This window comes from Anopheles moucheti, chromosome 3 (genome assembly GCF_943734755.1).
Source record: "Anopheles moucheti chromosome 3, idAnoMoucSN_F20_07, whole genome shotgun sequence".
NCBI lineage: Eukaryota > Metazoa > Arthropoda > Insecta > Diptera > Culicidae > Anopheles > Anopheles moucheti.
In genome coordinates, this window is record NC_069141.1 from 89747348 (window position 1) to 89768246 (window position 20899).

The 20899-nt window shown below is 45.7% G+C and overlaps 1 protein-coding gene across 3 annotated transcripts in view; it reads left to right on the top strand.

The window, feature by feature from the left end:
* LOC128305684 (uncharacterized) overlaps positions 1-20899 on the top strand; it is a 128514-nt gene that overhangs the window by 54818 nt on the left and 52797 nt on the right. For all 3 annotated transcript variants that reach the window (XM_053043255.1, XM_053043258.1, XM_053043257.1), the window contains exon 3: positions 17845-17995. In XM_053043255.1, the coding sequence (XP_052899215.1) occupies positions 17845-17995 (151 nt within the window). The remainder of the gene's footprint in view (positions 1-17844; positions 17996-20899) is intronic.

Here is a 20899-nt window from a genome sequence, read left to right on the forward strand (position 1 = left end):
GGTTCCGTGACGAGCGGTGCCGCTTGTCGACATTTATGCTAGTCGGCGCACTTCCTCGTTAATGATCGTGCAGCGTCTATGGGGCAGGTGTGAATGGCATCGAATGACAACTATCATAAATGTTTCGCGCGACCGATGTGTGCCGTAACATAAACGCATTGCAAATGGAATTGAACCCAAATGGGGGATCCCCTGTTGGAGCAGCTTGATCATCGGAAACTTGTTCCCGTCCGATGCAGGAAGAGGATTCTGGTTGTTTCCTGGACAAAGAGAGTTTCTTGAGGCAAAGTAATAACAGCTCGCCAGCCTAGGTCAATAGTAACAAAAAGTAATAACACACCAGTTATTGGAGCAAAGTGTAGAGGGTCACACAAATAATGTCAGACGAACATCTGACCCAGTCCAGATGAGAACACCCGATGACTATCAGTTGCAGCGGAACGAGTTTGACATTCAAATTTCGAAACTGCTCCTCGAGGGTCTCTGTCCTCAACGTGTGGATTGCCTCACGCTCGTCTACGTTACTGCTAATCAACGAAAATTACCAACAGTTGGCACCGGTATGTGGCCACAATGTCCAAACCAGTTCCGTTGGCGCAAAGGCACTAATGAATAAAATTTTAATTTGTCCACTCTTGTGACGCTGTTCGGATAATGAAGCCGCTTGCCTTTCGCGAGAAGTGCACCCCGCGCGTGTGTGCTTGTGTACGTCCGCGGCCGAACAAGGACATCGACGTAGGCTTGTTGGTAGGATTGATTAATTGGGCGGTTAGTAGAATGATTGCTAATGCATTAGACAAACTCCTAGACGACAAGCTTCAAGACGCAATGAGTTCAATGGATTCTAATGGCCAATGCAAGAGGCACCTATCAGTTGCATCAGTCCTGTCAGCAGCTTATCTGTAGTCGGACATTCCACGAATATTGCACCCCGATCATCTACCGTGCGTGTCAGGTTGATCGGTGACAATGTATGTGCATAAATTGTACGTCCTAAGAATGTAGTCCATGCAGGGGGCAGGAATGCATTTCAGAACAATCTGGATTTGGATCTCCTGACTGCTTGGTTCTTCCACAAAGCAGTACTTCGATAGAGCACGCGCTAAGACGCTGTTTGGTACAAAGAACCACTGCAGAACCAACCTTCCGATAGCGGCGTAGCATTGGTCATGGTTCGCGATAGAGTGGAGTAGGTGTGACGACGGTGGTACACCTTCGATGACTTCGACAACTTGCCGCTCCAGTAGAGGGCCCACAAACCCTGAAGTCGGCCGGAGTGGAGGTAGAACACCCAATTAAGTAGTTATTCTTGAGACTTGGAAAGGCCAAACCCCCGCTCCGGCACGAAAGGGTGCCGCAAGTGTGGCAGTTACGCCAGTCCCGATTGTGTGCCCCAATGAGTCGTTATTGTTTGTGGCTTGGGTTTTCGCAGCGATTTTGTGGCACGATTCATCTCGCGCGAGGTCTTGAGCACGGCTAGTTCGATTGTTTGTTTGTATTGACAACACTTTGGGGTTTGACATTAACATGACGCGCGGGCGCGCGCTCGAATGCGCCTCTTGGACGTTTTCATTCGCTCCCTCTAGCGGCCATTTCAGGGCTGCTGTAGCTCTCCAAACCGTTCTGCTCCCTGGCAAATGAGTGCATGTGGTTTCTGAGAGGGTTTTAATTGTGTGCCAGGTACAAGGTACTCAGTGGTCGGTGGTCCATTCGGTGGTTCGCACACTACGGCTTCTCGGATGCAAAAGGGCAGCAGGGCGCATGCGAAAAACCCGTTCACTTACTTTCGAGAGCACGAAGTGCTGATCGGTGCTGGTGTTAGTAGCAAGGGTGGCCTGTGATTCGAACACGATCAAGTAGTCGTAGACTACGCACTCACACTCATACAGCTACGCATTGTTGCGGAGACGGCAGGCGCACGAGATACACGAGAAAACGAAACTGAAGCAGTAACCACCGTAACAGAAAAGTGAAAGGGAATGCGCCGCGGCCTGGGCCTGTCATTCGCAGCGTTCGCCCTGCTGTCAAGGGAGCGCTGTCAGGGTTCAGCATTCTGCACAGGGGTACGTGCGTTCCGTTCGGTGATGTTGTGCTTGTTGCCATCTAGATCGCTCGCTTGGATCATCTGAATGGAGTCGGTTTAATCGGTTTTGGTTTGCTCAAGAACAGCAATGAAAAAAAAAACAACTCGCACTCTCAATTTAGGCGGGATGAATGGAGCTCAAAAACAAGCAGCATTTTTGCCACCATCGCCGTTTCTGTCCAGCTGATATAATCGAAAACTAGGAGTTGGCAGAATTGGGCTCAAAACGTCAAAGAAAATGCCTTCCGTTGTAGCGATTAGTTCAATCACATCATGCTCACGCATGTCACCCCGAAATGAACCTTCCAGCGATATGCAACCCAAGTTGGTCGGACACTTGGCACGGAGCGTAAAAATTGAGGTCATCGTCGTCAGCTGGCAAATGTTGATGGCAGGTTAATTTTACTCCAGAGGTCACTCGAATTTTGAGATGCCCGGTGGCAGTAATTAAAACTGCGCTCAGAAGTTCACCCAGTTAGCTTCAAGGAGGAGTTATTTAAAGTGGTCGTCTTGAGGTCGTAATTTTTTCGTTGATGTGGTGGCTTGTGCTCCTTGAGCGGGGGTTGTTGAGAATGTGTTAGCCGACCATTGAAAGAGGGCGTAGAAATTAAACGGCCCCCCAAAGAAAGGGAACAAAGTTACCGAAGCATGAAGAACAGTAAATGGACAAAAAGTCGCGAATTAGGGCATTACACAGGCTTTCAGTGTATGTCAGAAGAACACTAATACGAAGAACACCTTCTCGGTTAATGGTGGTGGTGACAAGATCACTACTGTTGACCTTTTTCTTGCCTCAGAATGATGTCATTAAGCAAGGTTTCGTTGCTTCCCTTTGCTTTGCTGGTACAGTGGAACGAAAGGGAAAGTAGCTGAAGATCATCGTTCAAATACATAAACCCTAGCTGGAAGAAGAAATTCAAGCATATCAATTTGATAACCGGCCAATCGTCTGCACCATCTTGATGAAGTTCGGTCAAGTTTTCTGCGTCATCGCGTAATTGTTTCTATTTTTGGTCATTGTGGTAAGGGCGTCATTCTTCTGGCGTAATCCGTTGCGCGCGAATGCAACATCAATTCATTCCGAAACCGTCCGCAGATTTCCCGTCTGTGGCAACCAACATCGGCAGCAGTAAGCGATGGCATAATGGCTGCAGGTGGGAAAAATTTATAATTTCCTTCCATTGAGCGTAGTCAACGACGGAGAAGTGGTCGGTAGGTATTATGAGGTGCATTGTTTTGTGCTCTGCTTGAGATGCTGCATACGATTCACATCATTGGAGCAATGGTATTGCAAATGAGTCTCAGGAATTCCTCGGGAAAAAAATGTATAACCGTGATCGTAAAGGTTGACATGTGGCGTACATCTTCTACAGTCTTTGTTATATCTTCAAAAACCATCTACAAAATAGACGACATTCAAACACAAACAGGGATCTGGCTGAGATTGTGTTGCTGTGTTGCCTATTCTTGCCATAGGTCAGGGAATGAAACTCGAAAATGGAGAGGTTTTTATTAATGTTCCTGTTGTTTTTAAGCTTCAAATCCTCGCCAGCGATTAAACGTCAGCTGCCGTCTACAAACACCTCACTGAAGTCGAAATACTTTGTGACCTTGCCAACCTTCTCTCGCTCCACTCTTCCAACTCCTTCAATCAACCACGTATCTCAACGATTGCACCAGCCCACCAGTGTGTGGTTTTCAGAGTTGCCGTTGCACGCCTCACTATAGCGAAACTAAAAGGTTGGAATTTTTGTTGATTGAAGACGTACAGATGTAAAAACATGGCAACAATTTCCACACTTCCGTGAAATTCAACTATGGAAACCGCGCCCTTGCTCGGTCATTCGGCTGGTGTTCGTACTTCTTTTTTTTTACTCCATTTGTTTGCATTGTTTAGTGAAGAAAACCTATCGATTTTATGGCTTTACAGACCTCCCTCCCCCAACTGCAGTGGCCATTGGCTTGTGTTTTGTGATCGTTATCCTTGGCAAACGGCACTGGCGTCAGTAATGGTGGTTGGAAAATTCAAACCCACCGTACCACCAGCACAGGCAATCGTGGCGCCCGATTTAATGCAACTTTTACTGCACCAGCAGTGCTGTTGTTGGTGTTTTCAATGAACTGCTGCACACAACACCTGTTCCGTCTGTCAAAACGCATCTAACAAGGGAGTAAGTGTGTGTGCGTATGCTTTTTTTTAAAATTACTATTCAACTCCTAGCATGGCTTGTGTCTGCGTTGCACGCCGTCGATTTCGTGTGTTTGGTCGTACGGTTTTTATGTACATGCTCGACTTTTACAATCGACCACAGAGTTAATTATGCGTGTTGCACGCTGTGTGAAACGCATGCACCACCCCTTTGCACGGTTGGGCCGGTCGGAAAAGGGTTATACTTTTTTCCTTCTTTTTCACTGTAAAATGGACGCAAAGATTGCGCGTCGGAAAGACAATAGCGCGCCTGATGACGATAGCGGAATTCGGAGCAATTCCACGGATGGCGGAAACGATCGTGCTTCACGTCCACATCCGGTCGTGATTGTTCACGATGCAGCGCACTGGCTGTACGATCGTACCGTGGCTTTTGTTTTGATCGTCGTTGTAAGGGTTTTCGGTTAAAACGCTTTAGCGGAAGAGCGTCGTAAGCTCACGGTCGTGTTAGGGACGTTTTAGGGTTTGCTCTACATGGTGTATTATGTTGAGGTGTTCAACCTTGATGTTTCCTCAAACGGTGATCGCGGAAAACAATATGATCGCGGTTAGACCGGGTGGGATGAAAGTTGTTACATTAGGTGCTAAATGCAGCTGTTTGGCTGCAGGAGAAAGCTGCTTCTTAAGAATTACTAATGACTTTATCTCGACGCTGAAATTGTTGCACGCATAAGCAAAATGGTTTATTAAGTTACAATCTATGCCGGAGAAATGCATTTTGTTCACACATACAAAACGAAGGGTGTAATAGTTACAGCATTCACTTAGGTTATGTAAACTGATGTGCTGGTGTGTCTGTAGGAGGATATTCGTAAAATCTTGGAAACACCGTAGTGAATATTGATAAATATGACAAAATTTGCAAAAGATGCGATAGCGATTTCTTTTGATTAATTATTATAAAAAAACAAATAAAAAACAGAATTCCATTACTGTCAAAATAAATACACTGTATGGTGACATTATACTGAATCTCTTTTATTCTATTTTCATTCCAGGTAAGCAACAAATCACTTGGAAGATAAACAACCAAATTTGAATACCAGTGGACTCTGTCACATTCATCAGTAAAAACAATACGTTCCACGGTTTGTATGTTCGGTAACATTCGCCAGTTATGGAAATATGATCCTGAGAACTTATTCTCACTTATGAAAGGTCAAGCAACAGGTTCTCGTCGATGCCGGGCATATACGCTCCCCTAAAGCATGGTGCTACACTCGGTATATTCTAATGAAGTCGTCGAGGTGCGAAAGAATGATATCGATCGTTTGATCGGAAAGCGAGATTGATTGACCAAGAGTCCCGGCAGTCACGACTTGCAATCGATTGCCGCGGTGCGCCCAATGTATCCTTCGGGCGATTGCTGTAGGTTCCTGCTGTGACCTTTTCCAACCGAGGAATAAATCACCCGCCATCTCTAATGATGTAGAAGATAGAAAAAAATGCATCTCAATTACCTGCCGGCGCTGACAGACTGACCGAAGTGATGTACGGCAGCATCTCAGTTTGCTGCCTGAGGGTTTACTGTGGAGGGACTGATCAAAACATCATTTGCGGTCACCCGATTATTAACAGGATCGTTCTCCGAGGTTCACGCTGGAAATGCTAGAATCTAATATGATCCAACACCACCGTGTACCTGCTATCACAGTGTCGTACAGTTCACCTGAGGTTATCGCTGGACCGCAAAGTGGAAAATCGGCACCAGGGTTTCGAGGTGTTGATGGTGGTTAAAGTTGGCTGTAGGCAAAGTGAAATCTAATTTCACCTGCCTGGTATCCGGCGATCCGGCCGAGCGGGTGGTGAAAATCCATCTGCTTGTGGTCGATTGTGCAGTGACCTCATCGATGATGGATTGAGGTGGGATGGAGTTATGGAATCTATGCACCGTTCCAAAACGTCTCCCCACAGTACATTTGACGAACATGAACGGGCACTTTAAAGATTGTGCTGATAGCAATAATGATAGGGACAAGGTATTTAAAGAAAAATCCTAATTGTACTACACTGTACTTTCGGAGGTACCCCAGACATCCATCAGACCAAGTCGGTTTCACAGCATCTCTTTTTCAGTACATTAATCATTGATCAAACTAACGAACAAAAAATCCTTGACTTGAAACATCGGGAAACATTAAATTCACTTACATTACATCTCGCCACTCGCCCACAACGACGTTAAGGCTCATCTCCACTCGTACGATGAATGAAATGTGGAGGTCAATACGATTGGTGTTAGCTAAAAAACAGTACCACCGCAAGCCGTACTGCTGTCCAGCGCGAAGATTTATGCCTTATGATCATTACAGTCTGCAAAACGAAGGGTTGTATGGAAAATTGAACAAAAGTGTACGAAAAAGCAACCGCTTGGACGAATGTTCGGAAGTGACGGTCGGTTCCGACCGGAAATATTTAGTTTAGGTGGCTTTTGTTTTGTTGTGATCAGTTGTGACTGCACCGCGTCCTTCGTGTGTTTGTGTGAGTGTCTGTGTCAGAGCCCTCTCTTTAAAAGCCGCCATTTCCGGTGGTCAGTACTGCCGCATGGCAGAACTCAAAATTTGGATCTTTGCACGACTCTTTTCTATGCCTATAGAAGGACTGAAGGAAAACAAATGTTGTAGCGATGTTTTTGCGGAATTTGATCTCTTTGCATAGGAACACATCTTCACGAGATGCGTTACACGTACACGTCGTGATTTCGATCATGAACGGCTGTTCAATCATCGGCGCATCTATACCACCCTCGGCATGCACGTGTGGTCACGTACCAGCAGCAGAAGCAGACCGTTAATAGCCTGCTCTAACCCAACCATTCAACCCAGCGTCACTCACCGTGACGAGCGACGGTGTGTTTCAATTTTGGTTTCAATTACCGCTAATCAATCACCAAATGGCGTTCGTATGCGGTTTTGCAGTGGCATGACTTGAAGAAGGAGAAGCCAAAGAGAGAAAGAGATAGAGGGAGAGAGAGAGAGAGTGAAAGAGAAACAGATCGCGGATCTAGACAGCGATTTGCGACCAGGGCCATTGCCATTTTTGTTTTACCTTTGTTGCCTCCTGCTTGACGAAAACAGCGGGTATGCCTGTACATCAAGAGGAACTTATCATGGTAAATGCAATTTGAATACAATGCAATGTTGGGCAGCATTAAAAACATGTACGCACACACACACGCACATATGAAAAGCCTGGATTTAACGTCTCCGATTCGTTGTTATTTCTGTTGATCTGTTCGGGCAACAATAACAAGCTGGTCGGTAATCCGCACACTCACTTGGCTTGGCTGTAAGCGACGAACCCACCCCACGTATACCTGTAGCAATCTCCTTCGCGAAGGCGTCAATTTGGAGGTCTTCGGTTCCGGTAACGGATCGGATTGCGAAGTCTCGCGAGATGTGTCGAGATTGTCGAGATCGCGTCACCAACAGCCGCCAGCAGTCAAACAGGAAGGCCTCACCGTGCACACTGACATCGATCGGGTTAGAACCCCGCCTGCAGCATCATCTTCGGTAGAAGCTGATCCCCGATCGGCGATGATGAAACTCACCGTGCGCACATTGTTCAGCGTTGGGCATCATCTTCGGTGAATCGTTACGCAATTGGCAAACGTGGGGGAATTTGTAATCTTCGGTCGGTTGCTTACGGATGCGTAGAGGTAGTGGTTGTGATGTGAACTATGCAACAGTGATTGTCAGAGTTCATCGTCTTTCTAATGGTGGATTGAGTAGGCAAACAAAGATAAAATTATCAAAAGAAAAATGTCAATAAATCTAAAATTGTTTAAATGAAATATGAAACTTTGCTTTAGCAAAGAATTAACTTCAATTTCTCACCATCGTAGAAAGACAGATCGTATCACTGCCTTCTGATCATCCGATGAGCATTTGCTAATGAAACTCCAATGTCATCTGCACAGCTCAATAACCTTTAGTGACACTCGCACACTCTCGCACGACGTGCTTTCGTAACTCGCCAAAATGTCGTTGTTCGGTAGATAAACAGTTGAACATTCCTCCTTGCCCTCAGGGTGAAGATTTGTAAGCATTGCGAGAGCTCCTACCGGTGGAGTCTACCCTTTGATAGGTGTTAATTAATCACACTTATTTGAATTATAGATGGCGTTAGCTCTTCTCTTTCTCTTCTGGAATACGGAATCATATAAGGATGATGTTCGTCATCATTATAACCTGTCTGGCTTCTTGTAGAGCAATGGCTGCTTTGATGGTACAATCATGTTATTGTCTGGGTGGATTGTTTTCTCTGGGCTACAATATGTGGCTAATTTTCTTTTACTGCGGGGGTCTCATAAGTATTTATCGCCAAAATTGGATTCTTTAAATCCCTCCATCACGATCAGGCGCTGGTTTAGAGTTTGCAGTAAAAGGCAAACTTCTCACGAGCCAATGAACTTCAGACGATCCTATCCACCTACCCAAGCAATTTATTCTAGTTCTTTTGCCACCATGCCGTAGGAAGTTTGTCCATCTGTCAATCCCTCGCCAAAAAGATAAACTGTCGACGCAACGAGAGTGGCGGGTGGGTGGCTGCAGATCGTCAATAAAATTATCCGCCCATACTGAGCACGCTAATTGTCGCCAGATGTGTGCGAGAAGGTCGAAGAAAGTCACCACGCAAGGCGGCAAGGCTGACCGGTGCTGGTTGGATCTTCGGATCTCCGGAGTGTGAGGTCTTTGCTCCCAAAGTGCTTGTTTTTGAGCAGAAAGAACACAGTAATAAAAGCTACGCCAGAACCACTTTAACGAGATGTCGTTGCAAAGAGGGATGTGTTTACAGCTCGGTTTTTGGATAAAACGAACTCACCCTTAAGTCGATACGCATTGCAAGTGGGTGCTAATAGGCGTTCGGTCCAGGCTATCGGCGGTAATGGAATCATTAACATAAAGCGTGACGACGCCATTTAAGGGGTGATTTATTTTTCGAGTTTTAATGTTTCTGCATCACCGTGGTGTGTGAGAATTTAGGGTATCGAATGTGACCCAGCAGCGGGCTAGAAACGTGCAAGCATTACATCATTTTTGCCAGCAATCGGTAGGAAGAACAAAGAATCTCTCATGCTGTGATTAAGGCAAATTCGTCACCGTCTGTAGTGGGATGCTTCGCTTATTAGGTCAGAACGATCATTACTCATGAAGAAAATTACTTTCTTCGTCCAATGAAAGCTACCACAGCAGAACCTCGCAGTGGTACAGAATATCTCCTGTGTCGTCCTGTGGCGATCGTGATTCATGCTGCACTGTCATGATGAAAGCGATGGAACTGCTTTGTGAGTGAGTCGCTGTTTGCTAATGTGTCAGCTACCGTTAGGACGGTATGCACTCGTAGCGCACTTGACCGATGCCGGGTGATTGATTTTCTACTGCGCAAGTCTCCCGAGAAGCACTGATTCTAATTGCTAGTGCATTTAAACGTTCTACAAACAAGAACCCGGATGTGGAAACATTAAGTGTACCCAGACCTCCAGACGGATATTACGTGCAAATTAATCTTTTCGAATAGATTTCTAAGACATAGAGGATATTTTTAGAAATTCTTGTTGACCTGTATTGAGAAAGAAAGACACGACAGAAATAGATGCATTGCGTTAACTCGAAGGGACTTTTACCGTTCGGTTCTGAAGCACTGTGCGATCTTGTTGGCAAACAAAATTTACACTTGTCGCTGAGCGTACAGTGTTGTAACAGCCCACAACCTGAACAAAACGATTCAGATGAAAGAGACGTTGTGCAGAAGACTAACAATCACGTCGCATGTTTTGCTCTTTACGGTCTCCTTCAAGAGAAACAGAATCCGATTGAGTCTCTTCTGGATGGTGTGGCTTGAATCCAATCATACCTTCACCGAAGAAAGGCGTAAATGGTGCGGGACAAGATTTAGCATCCCAGTAGTGAATCCCCGCGAAGGGACAGTAAAGAAAAACAAACATACGGATTTGAAATAAATGGATCGGTATTTCCTGTGTGTCAGCGAAGTTTGCACATTATGTTTGCAATTCAATTTCTCGGCAAATAGCGAATGTGCAAATAACCAGCGTGGTGCACGATGAACGATGAACTTGGTGAAGCCCTTCTTCTTTGTTCGTTATGGCAAACGAAAGAATGATGTCCTTTGCCTATCTGTAACTTATAAGAAGATTTCTGAAGATATTTAATTCTATGAACAGTCCTATTAAAGCAGTTTAAAGTTATACAGACTCACAATTTAAACAAATATATTAATTTTCGATTGAAGTACCTGCAAGCTGGCTGATCTGTTTAGTCTAGTGTACGATTATTTGTATTGACAATTTGCAACACCGCTGTCCTTCGACTACGAAGATCCGGTATCAGCGATATCTCTGTCGCCGTGTTGCCAGAAGCAGGAAGCATTTTATCAGAGTTCGATTTCAGTAAACGTCAATAGAACTGTCGGAAGGTTGATTAACATCATTAGTTTCCCATCGAGAAGCCTCTGGAATGTATTCACACCTTCAGGCTCGGGTGACGATAATTCTTCCCGAGCAGGCAAGTGGCAATCTGCCAGACTTTCAGGTGGTAAAACATGTACGAAGACGGAAACACCGGGACGTAAAGCAGCGTCCCAGAACTATCTATCCATGGTTTGCCCCGAGGGTGGCTAGAACGGCACGATTTGTAATTAATTGAACCCACCGTAGGCTGGCTGGTGGGTGTCTGGATGACACCATTAAAGCCCGAAGCGGCAACAATTAGCAACCTTTTAGACGAGCACTTGCAATAGTTTTGAATTAAGAGATCTTCCCCTGAAACGTTTATCTACAATGGTTCACGAAACAAACATCACTTTCTTGCACCCTGACAACACAATAACGCGATGGCACGCGAACGGCAAAATGCTCGCATTATTAATGAGTCCACTTAGAAGAAGCATCCATTAGCTGGGATCCCTGCAGCACGCGGTGTCTTGGGTGTCATAATGGGAGGTGTCCGTATCGTAGCGTCGTGCACTGTCGCAAGCCGCAAGCCGAATGGGAATCGTAAACGAGCGTCCATATACAAACAGTGTGGGAGATCTTATTCGAATGTTGACGCCTCTTCGGCATGCGGTGATGCTATTGATGCTCACTAGGCAGTGCAGAACAGATGGACGACAGATGGAACGACTGGAGCAAAAATAGTACGTAGGAGCTCAGCTGGAGTTGGGGATGCACTTTAAAGCATATCTTGGAGTGGAGGTTGGTGTATACGTTTGGAGAAATAATGTACAGTGCTCACTACCATATAGAGAAGCAACCTTGATTTGCTAATGTTTGGTTAATCGTTGAGCAAGAGCAAATATTATCTACATTACATGTGGGTGATCATGTTATTTCGTATTCTTTTCGATGAGGACGATTATTTCAGATAATAAATATGGTTAAGTGTTAATTGTCCAAAAATTTTTAACAGTTGGTATTTACAGAAAGGTCACGATTAAGGTAGTGCTTGAACAGAAAAGCCACAATGAAATGAGTGACGTTACCTCCAAATTTCGCATAGAAGTGTCATTTCTCTAACTGTTTGACGATTTAAAGGTACAATATTCTACATTGCATTTTAAAGAGATGTTACTTCTTGCACAGCACATGACCTTTTCGCGTTGTGATTCATCGATAAACCAAATAAAACCCATTGACACAATAAACATTCGATAGAGAGGGAGAAAAAAAACCGAACATAAGCGAATCTAACAGCTGTCGAAACAAATCGACGTCTCTCGCTGTGAATGTCAATCGGCCGAATTCACACACCCTTAAAACCTCGACGATCCTCAAAATCGGCGTGAGGGTTAGCGCGCGCGACTCGATCAAGATCAGAAATTCAACCTCGAGCCGGAGACTTCTAACGCCATGCGGAAAATCAGCCGTACCCAAGCGTCGACCTTTCTCGTTTCGCTCGTGGTGGATCCGTTTCCCGGTTTTTTTTTTCAACGACAAAAGCGACTGCCACGTTCTTGACATTCAGCGTCACCAGCAATAGACTGCTACAACCTTTGGTTTTAGCGCTGGTGCGTCAGGCTGTGGTTAGATGTTTACGAGTGAGAACTTGAGTAGACGCCGGAGTATTTCGAGTGTACGTAAAATAAGCTCTTGTGTGTCAAAATATGTCCGATTTTGTGCGGGGGATAATTTTTGTGATGTGCTAAGGCAGCTGGGCGATTGATTCGGGGGAAGCATGCGAACGTGGCCAAGAATGCATCTCGGTGGTACTTTAGCAGACCAAAGCGACCCGAATGCATTGTTTGGACGGGAAGTTCTGAGTGGTTTCGAGAAGAACCAAGGCTGCTGGAAGAGCCACCATTACCTCGCAGTCACATTCTCACAATTCTTCTCCGAGCTGACTACCGAATGCGGTCGTATTGCTGTGCCGGGAGGTTCAAGTGGATGGCCCGATGGCCTCACCGTTGGAGGCGTCACCGTTTTTCTCCCCACTTCTGAGGTCCCATTTCGTAATACTTAACCCGAGTGAAGATGCATCTTTACCGGCGTGCCATGGCGTACACCACACATACACATAAGGTCTCGTTGCTAATTATTCATTCAAACGGTGATCTAACGTACACGATGCATATGCCCTCCCCGAAACCTGTGTGGAGAACTGGGAAATCAGGTCCAATAGCCAACATTCTGGTGGAATGTTTTGGTTGCTACAACACGCAGCTTAACTTCTTCCAGCGATGGCAATCGGGGCATCGGTGATCTTTTCATGCGTTTATGTGTGTGCTTATAGATAGTGATCTTTCACCGAGTCGCACGACGTGATGTGTTTCCATTAGTAGGGCCCTACAAATAGAAGTACTGCAGTAAACCGCAGGCCCGTTGCAATCGGAGAGACTTATTTTTTCTATAGAAGACTATGCAAATGAACATCGATTTCGATTGAGTACGGGTGGGTTTGATGTTTGCGTTTCGTTTAGCTACGCACCGTAAGGTGACGTGAGGGAGATTACGGTTGTTTAACGGAAGGCATGAATCACGCCAGCGATAGAGGGCATGCACGCATGCCGGAACCGAAGCTTCCGGTTACTTTGGTGGAAGAATACCGGAACAGTTCCATGCTCCTTACGGTGGGTACTACGATTTATGAAAAGCGTTTCCCGAAACCCGTGTCGCATTGAGTTCCCGAAGGGACGGTTATTATTGGGCAAGTTATGAACGTGATTTATGATGCACTGTTAAGGTCCAATTCGATTGTGCACCCTCGTAACATAAGCATACAAAATGTTCGAGCAGTTTGCGCTTGGCATAGCCACTCCACAATGGCTGCCTGCATTGCGCAACGTCGACGGCTCCAACAGCTTGAAGATGAACGCATGCATTTCCATTATGCATATGAGTGGGACTGAAAGTCATAGACCACGAATGAAAAAAAAAATCGGCGGATATGCACCAGCCACCGAATCAGCGGCCCACGTGATCGCACCACAGTGAAAGACCGTATCGAGCATAATTGAAACGAGTGCATAGAAACGGCCGTTTAGTGTGCTGGCTGGCGAAGGGCAAAACAATAGAAAGAATCAATTGAATTCTCCTACTATTACCTGCCAGCCGGAACGATCGTTCCAGCACGAACCTTGACTCGCAAATCTAGCGCCAAATCGTGCCGGATGTGGTGGAAATTTCAAGATGGAAGATCGATCGATCCCCGCCCGATGACACCGGAACCGAACCGATCACGCTTCACTGCTACCGCCTCGCTGGACGGTGTAGTCTTTCAATGGACAATCGGCAACCCAGTGTGTACGGTGGCGTTAGTGAACCCTCCAGAGAATAGTGCACCACCGTGGCAAGACCGATCTACAAGACCGATCTGGCCCTGAACGGGACAGACCCGTCGCCTTGAGACGCCGTTGGCCATTGTGACATTCCGCGGTGGATGGCCTCGGTGTAATTGTTCACATTGTGGGGTCGACTTTTCGTATCTTCCAAAGCGCCGTGTGTTTCGGTGCCATGTTTAAATCGTTCCCAGCGGATTAGAATGACAAGGTTTTCACTCTCGATTTTCCACCGAAGGTAGTACCGTTTTAGTCAAGTGCAATTAGATGGCCATTTTGTCGAACCTTGATACGGGTAGTTTACTCGATTTTTCCTTAGTTGTACTATAGTTGTGGTACACAGCGTGAGATACACCAGTATTTGCAGGTGTTTTTGTAACTAGAATTATGAATAATATTTCACCAAATTAATGGTGCTAATTATTTGTTAATGCGAACGGCAGGCTTCTATTGCGAAGGGTATTGGATTACATCGTCTAAACGACAAAACGTGTGGCTCATTGTTTCCCACACGAAAACAAGAGCATTAATCATAACTGAATATTAATAATGCGAATCCTAATTGGGCACCCTAGCTCACCCGAAATGGTGGGCTGTTTTGTAAGTTAATATCCTCCCAACATTGTAGCCACAGGTCGCGAAATGTATGTCCTACCATTTGAAAACATGATACACCAACCGTTGTTATCTGCATGTTTTACGGCATTTGACACAGCAATAAAATGTCTCCTGTCCGCACGCAAACGTGCCCAACTTGAGAGTCTAAATTCGCTGAGCATCTCGCACCGACCACTACATGCTGCACTCGGGCACTGAGTAACTTATCTCGCCTGTTGACATTTGCAACGCATTCCATGTTCAAACGGTGACGGTGTTTTATTTGGAGGATGTTTTCACCCACTGCTGGGATTCTCCTGCTGAAGGATGTTCGCGGAGAGGTAGAAGTTAATTAGTCTCAAATATCCGGCACGTTCCTGGGAAGCTGCAAGTCGGTACATTTCTAACGGTGTTTGCACAGTAAAATAGTATGTTTTTCTCTTGCTTGGGAGGTTAAAAATTCTTGAGCTGACTCGGGAAACTGAACGCATCTGCAAGCTCTTCGGAGAATAATGTGTCACGTAGGGGGAAAACGGCCGGCATGCGTTGTACCGTTCCGTTGGCGGCGATACGTTCCAGCAGATTGGTTTGTTCCCAGAATGTAATCCTAGAAGTTGCATGTGCGCTTCAAGAGGTCGTCCATTGAGATGCGAGGCGAAAAGGGAAGCAATAATGTACGCTAACAACTCTTTTAACTTTGCATACGCCTTGCGGAACATGCAGAAACCATCCATTCCGGGTAGCGTGCCTTTTGTGGGCACCCTTAAATGGTGGACAAAACGGCCACGTTGGCTAATTGTTTCGTTGTCGTTTGTTTACGCTTCTGCCAGGTCCGTGGGCACGATAGCCAAATTGAAGTGGATCGAATCGGTAGATTGAGCAGAGTGGACATGGCATGGGAACCAGTACGGAGCATCGGAGCATTGTGTAGCTGGTGAATCTGGAATGATAGTTAGGTGGTTGAAAGTCTGGAACTAATGTCCAATTAGTTGTGCGATGTTGTGGGCAGGCATCCCCGTTCCAAGGTCGAACCAGCTCCAGCTTATGAAGTTATGTAACGCACTTTCCTCCGGAGATTGGACAATTCGCTGCTATTAGTCGCCCTGGTCTGAAGATAACACAGTTCTAACCTCCGGAAAAGGTGACATCTCTGGAGGTCCTGCCACAGAGACGCAGATGGCTTAAACCTTGCTTTTACCATCTTTTCTATAACAATACACCTCGGAACGCTCAGATAGCTTCCCTGCTGGCGCACAAATTGGACTAATGCGAAGCTGCACATGCAGTTGGGTGAGGCACATGCACCGATAATGTCCCTATATGGTCCGTTAGCACAAGCAAATGGGCAAAGTCTTGAGGTGCAGGTATGCAGATATCGAAGTCGAGTGTTGGAAACGGGTAATAACAATCATTTCTAGACTCACCTATGGACGCACTTCTATGGAGGCTCACACAAGGCGCGTTCTTCTTATTCACAGCGAGTATGTTAATCTGTAAATGGACAATGTATCGACGATGCAACCACTCATTTTTGCAATCTTACAAGAGGAATAAGGCAACCGAGATATTAACGAATGGCGTTAACATCCTTAGGTCCTGTTGTCTCTTCATTGCCTTCGATCATCCGATATTTTAGATTTTGTTTTTTTTTGTCTTTATGCATTAATTGCCTCCTCATTAGGCATGTTAAAATCCCGTACACAGCATCTGATGCAAACATGTCATGGAAAGTTTCTAAAAAACAAGAAACTAATGGCGAAGCACTGCGTTTGTTTTGATGAACGATGAAGTGAATATCGTGAATGGTGACGAGTGACGGTGCAAATATTGGTCCGGTCCAGTGGCCTATGTTTTGATCGAAATCTTTTCCATTTTCTTCGCAATAAGCGACTCACCGAACACCTCTGCTGCAGGTGTCGGTGGTCGGTGTTTGTGACGTTTTGGATTTGCGAAATGGAGATTTCTCAACTAATTTTTGCTTTCGATCGCACCCGCAACACTGCCACACGATGGGCGTTGACGCTGGATGAAGCAACACCGTTTGAAAACTTCATTTCCCACGTATTGCGCAGACCGATGGATCGGCTCTAACGCCTGGCGCAAGATGGAACGGTGAACAGGTGGTTTCAGCTGATGGTTGAAGCTGCTGCCTCGGTTGACCAAGCGAAACCGTTCGACACCACCATCCGAAGGTGGTGGAATTTTGTTGTGCTTTTTTTCATCGCTCAGTTCGATGCACCGTTCAGCAGCTTCTTTCCCACATTGGGGCTCATTTATGAATTTCCAAAGCAAAGATCCGCTAACCCGCGGTGATCGAGTACCGGTTGATCGTGTTCCGATGGACGGCGCATGGAAATCAGTTTTTTGGCGTACCGACTCGAAAACTCCATTAAGCGCATATCGGAACAGTAGACAAATGCAACACACATGCGTGATCGAGACAGGATTTTCTTTATCAATCTTGCCCGTAAAAGTGGAACGTAATCAATTCCACGGGATGAGATTGATTGTAGGGATTTTATGAAAAAGAGAAAGGATTCAATTTCGAGGGATTTGATGAAAAGCATGTTTGAGATATGCTTATCAGAAATTAATGCACAACATTGTTTGGTTTGAAAATGCCCTCGTTGATGACCTCCAGAGCACACGGCGTTCGAGGAGACGTCAGTTAACAGTTTACGCAACTCCCATGGCTGCCACAATCATGCGCAAGGCATCGGAACGCTTGACATATACGCAACGTTAGACGCTCGCACAGTATAGTGGGTGAGCTAGTCATCGTCGCCATCGTCCGCATTGTGAGGAGAGTACCTTTACAGCTGCACCTGCAGCGAACCGGCTTTGGGGTGGGTATTTTTTCCGATCGTTCGTTTCGATTACGCCACCCAAAGGCCCGATCGTCCGACCGCCGGTAAGATATTCGTAGATTCAAAGTGCGTATGCTGAGTACCTTTGACGGCGTATAAAATAAGCAAAGAATCCATCATACTCAGCTATATTCAGCAGACGCAAAACGTAGCAGCAAAAGCTTCCAAAAAACTTGCGCAACCAAATGTGCAAAACCGTGTCACATATTAATCGTGTTTGAAATTAAAATTATATCTATCCAATTACATCGGCAACGCAAAAGAGCTAAGCTAGTTTCTCTTCACTCTTTTCGCAGCTTGGGATCCCTAGAGGCCACACTGCCGCGTGAAATGGTGTCACGACGCAAAATATTGTCCCGCTCGCGGGACGACCTCAACCTGGACCAGTCCTACATCACACAGGAGGAAGAGGAGGACGTTTGGTATCAGAAGGAGAAGCTCTACAAGGTAAGTGACGGCTAGCAGTGTAGCAGTCAAATCGAGGGGGAATAATATTTACTTTTCGAAAACGGTTGCTAGCATTAATAAAATCAATTAACGGAAATATGGTTTATGCAATTTTTATGCACATTTTATGCGATGCGACGCATACGCGGAACGCATCGCAGTAAAGTGGCGTGTGATTTATTGAACTCATAAATAAGTAAAACATGTTGTGAGTGCATGAAATCGATACATCAGTAGTAGAATAATGAAGTGGAGGTGGAATAATTAGATAAATTTATATCGATATCATGCACGATTTTCATATAAAATCATATTCACGGCGTTGAGCTAGTAATTAGTAGTAAATTACGCAAGCATTCGACATTGCGCTGAGAATTGGAATTATTATTATTATGAAGTGTTTATTACTACGGGGCTTAGAGTTGGTGATGACAGCTGGGTAGTTTTTTCCGGCAGATGGCGCCATTATGTTATCGGTTGATTAGTTAACACGGGCGTCGGTGCGTAGTAAAATCAATGATGTCGGTGATGTTAGATAACACTTTACCGCCTAAATCGGGATGGTCGGTCTGTTTTGAAGAGTTTAAACAGGCGAGTGTCAATAAAATCAACACCACACATTCCGAAACTGTCATTTGTTTGTTTACGTATTCAAATCATGCTTCCGAACGCGCCGTGCGCTTTCTCCGGCCTTTATTTCCTTGTTCGGGCGTACGCCATTTTAGCCACAGTTCGTTCGCTTCACTGGTTGAACGTTTTATTTTTCTCGTGCCGCATCAATTCCTTCCACAAAACCGACCGTATCTCGTAAAGGTTCCATTGATTGGAAAAAATGCCACTATTAAGAGCCAGCCCATGCTCAAAAACGGTGAAGAAATGGCGGTGGTGTAGCAAAAGTAGGCACATTTCACTTGTCAGTCACAAGTCGCCCAGTTGGTCCATCGGGCTAGTCTGGACTGGACATGACAGGTTGATCAGAAGGTTACCCAATCTGATCGGGTTTCTGCGCAAGCTGCCTTCGCACAACTTGCGAATCGACTATCGATGACGATTCGTCACAAAGTGCCATGTTCACGTGAACGTTTTACTACTCCCAATCTTGGCTTCTCGCCACAATTACCTCATAGAAGTTGTGAACTAAAGGCATGCGCCCGAAGTAATCGATCCAACTGACTGCCCGGTTGCGGTAACGTGTGCGTCTCTGTGCTACAGGTGTTTGGCGTCAATTTTCCGTCATCAATAAATGCTCCCAATAAATCTTGTAACTTCTCCCCCTACACTCAATAACCCGGTGGTCTCTGTCGAGAAATTTCAAACAACTGAAGGGAAATAGTTGCACGCGTGATCGGATTTATTGTTCATAAATATGTACGCTGAACACCCTAATTACAGGAGGGAATCGATACGATTGGCAACTAGTTGCCGGCTCGTGCGCATATCGTGTCCACGACGAACCACATCCACAAAAGGGGCAGATGTAAATGAGAGATGGAGTCATGGACTTTAGCTGTGAATCACATTCTAACGCAATAAATCAATCGATCGAAACGCGAAGTGCGAGTGTAAGAACGAGAATTAAATCGCCCTTCAGGCGTTACGGCAGACGCGAGTCACGATCGGAACGCGTGGTACGCGAACACTGGTAGCGCCATCGCCAACCATATCAGAAGCTGTCATTACGCAATTAATTCGTCGAAGGAGAAGAGTACGAAAATTAATAGTTCTGTGGCGTTCCGATCGTGAAGGAAGCTACAATTGGACGTCTAATAATCTAGAACGTCCGATCAACATAGAAACGGAGAACGCACTAGGTTAGTGGGGGAAGTTTCCCGATATCTGACCGGTACAGGCCAGGGAGGACCTGCCGCATACCAGTTCTCGAAGTGGAGGACGAGTTTTCGCTTTCGTTTCGAGCTTGCTGCTAATATTAATAGCTTGTTGGGTTGCATGCGATTGCGTACCGTTGATTAGTTCCTCTACGTTCTTCTTCCCGCACCTGACCACTCACGGTAATCGATACGGAGGTGGTGCTCAGTAGGAGGCCTCCACCATTAAGGCACTTCGCGCATCGTCGCATTGAGTGTCTGTGTGAGGGGTTTCTGTTTTTTTTCATGTGGCCGTAAGATAATGATGTTCCTCATCGTACGGTTTGATCATTTACCTACTTCAAAACTCAACACCTTTACGACCTCCCTGGCCCATATACGATAGGTCACCCCATGGCTTCGGTGGGCTCGGTAAGGTGTTGCTGTAGCCAAGCGTGGCGAAGTTTGCGCAAAGCCACCACGCGTCCGACGAAGCTGCGGAAATAAATGATCGTGCAAGTAACGGCACCTCGGTGGAACGCATCAATGGGTTCCAAAACGTAGAAGAAAAAAAACAGCTTTAACGCACTTCATTCAATCGACGCTGACCTGTAAAGAATGAAGCGACCACGCGAACGGACCTATCGCACCAGTCTCTGACTGTTGAAGTCGAACCGAGGGACATCGTTGGTTAATTTGTGTTGCAGTTTGGGGATTTTCGGAAGGGTTTTGTGTTATGAATGACGCGAGCTAGACGGGGTTTTTTATTGGTTTGGGTCACTTTTAATAATCGACAAGCAACACTGCATGATATATTGTGGGGTTGCATGTAAAAATAAATGGTCACTCAAAGATCTTACCTTAAACACATCAGGATAGGGAGAAGATGCTTTGGCATTTCGCTTCAACGATCGTTCGAGAGTGATTTCTGCATTACGGCACGGAAAGATCCAAATCGATAGATGCTTCTGATGCAAACATGTCCACCTGAAACAAAGCAAGTTGTTGCGAGCGTATCGCTTAGCACGCGGAGTTGTCATTTGGAATTTCTCAAGACGGTATGGCATTGGATGTTTACCGTGGGGTAAGAACCGTTCGC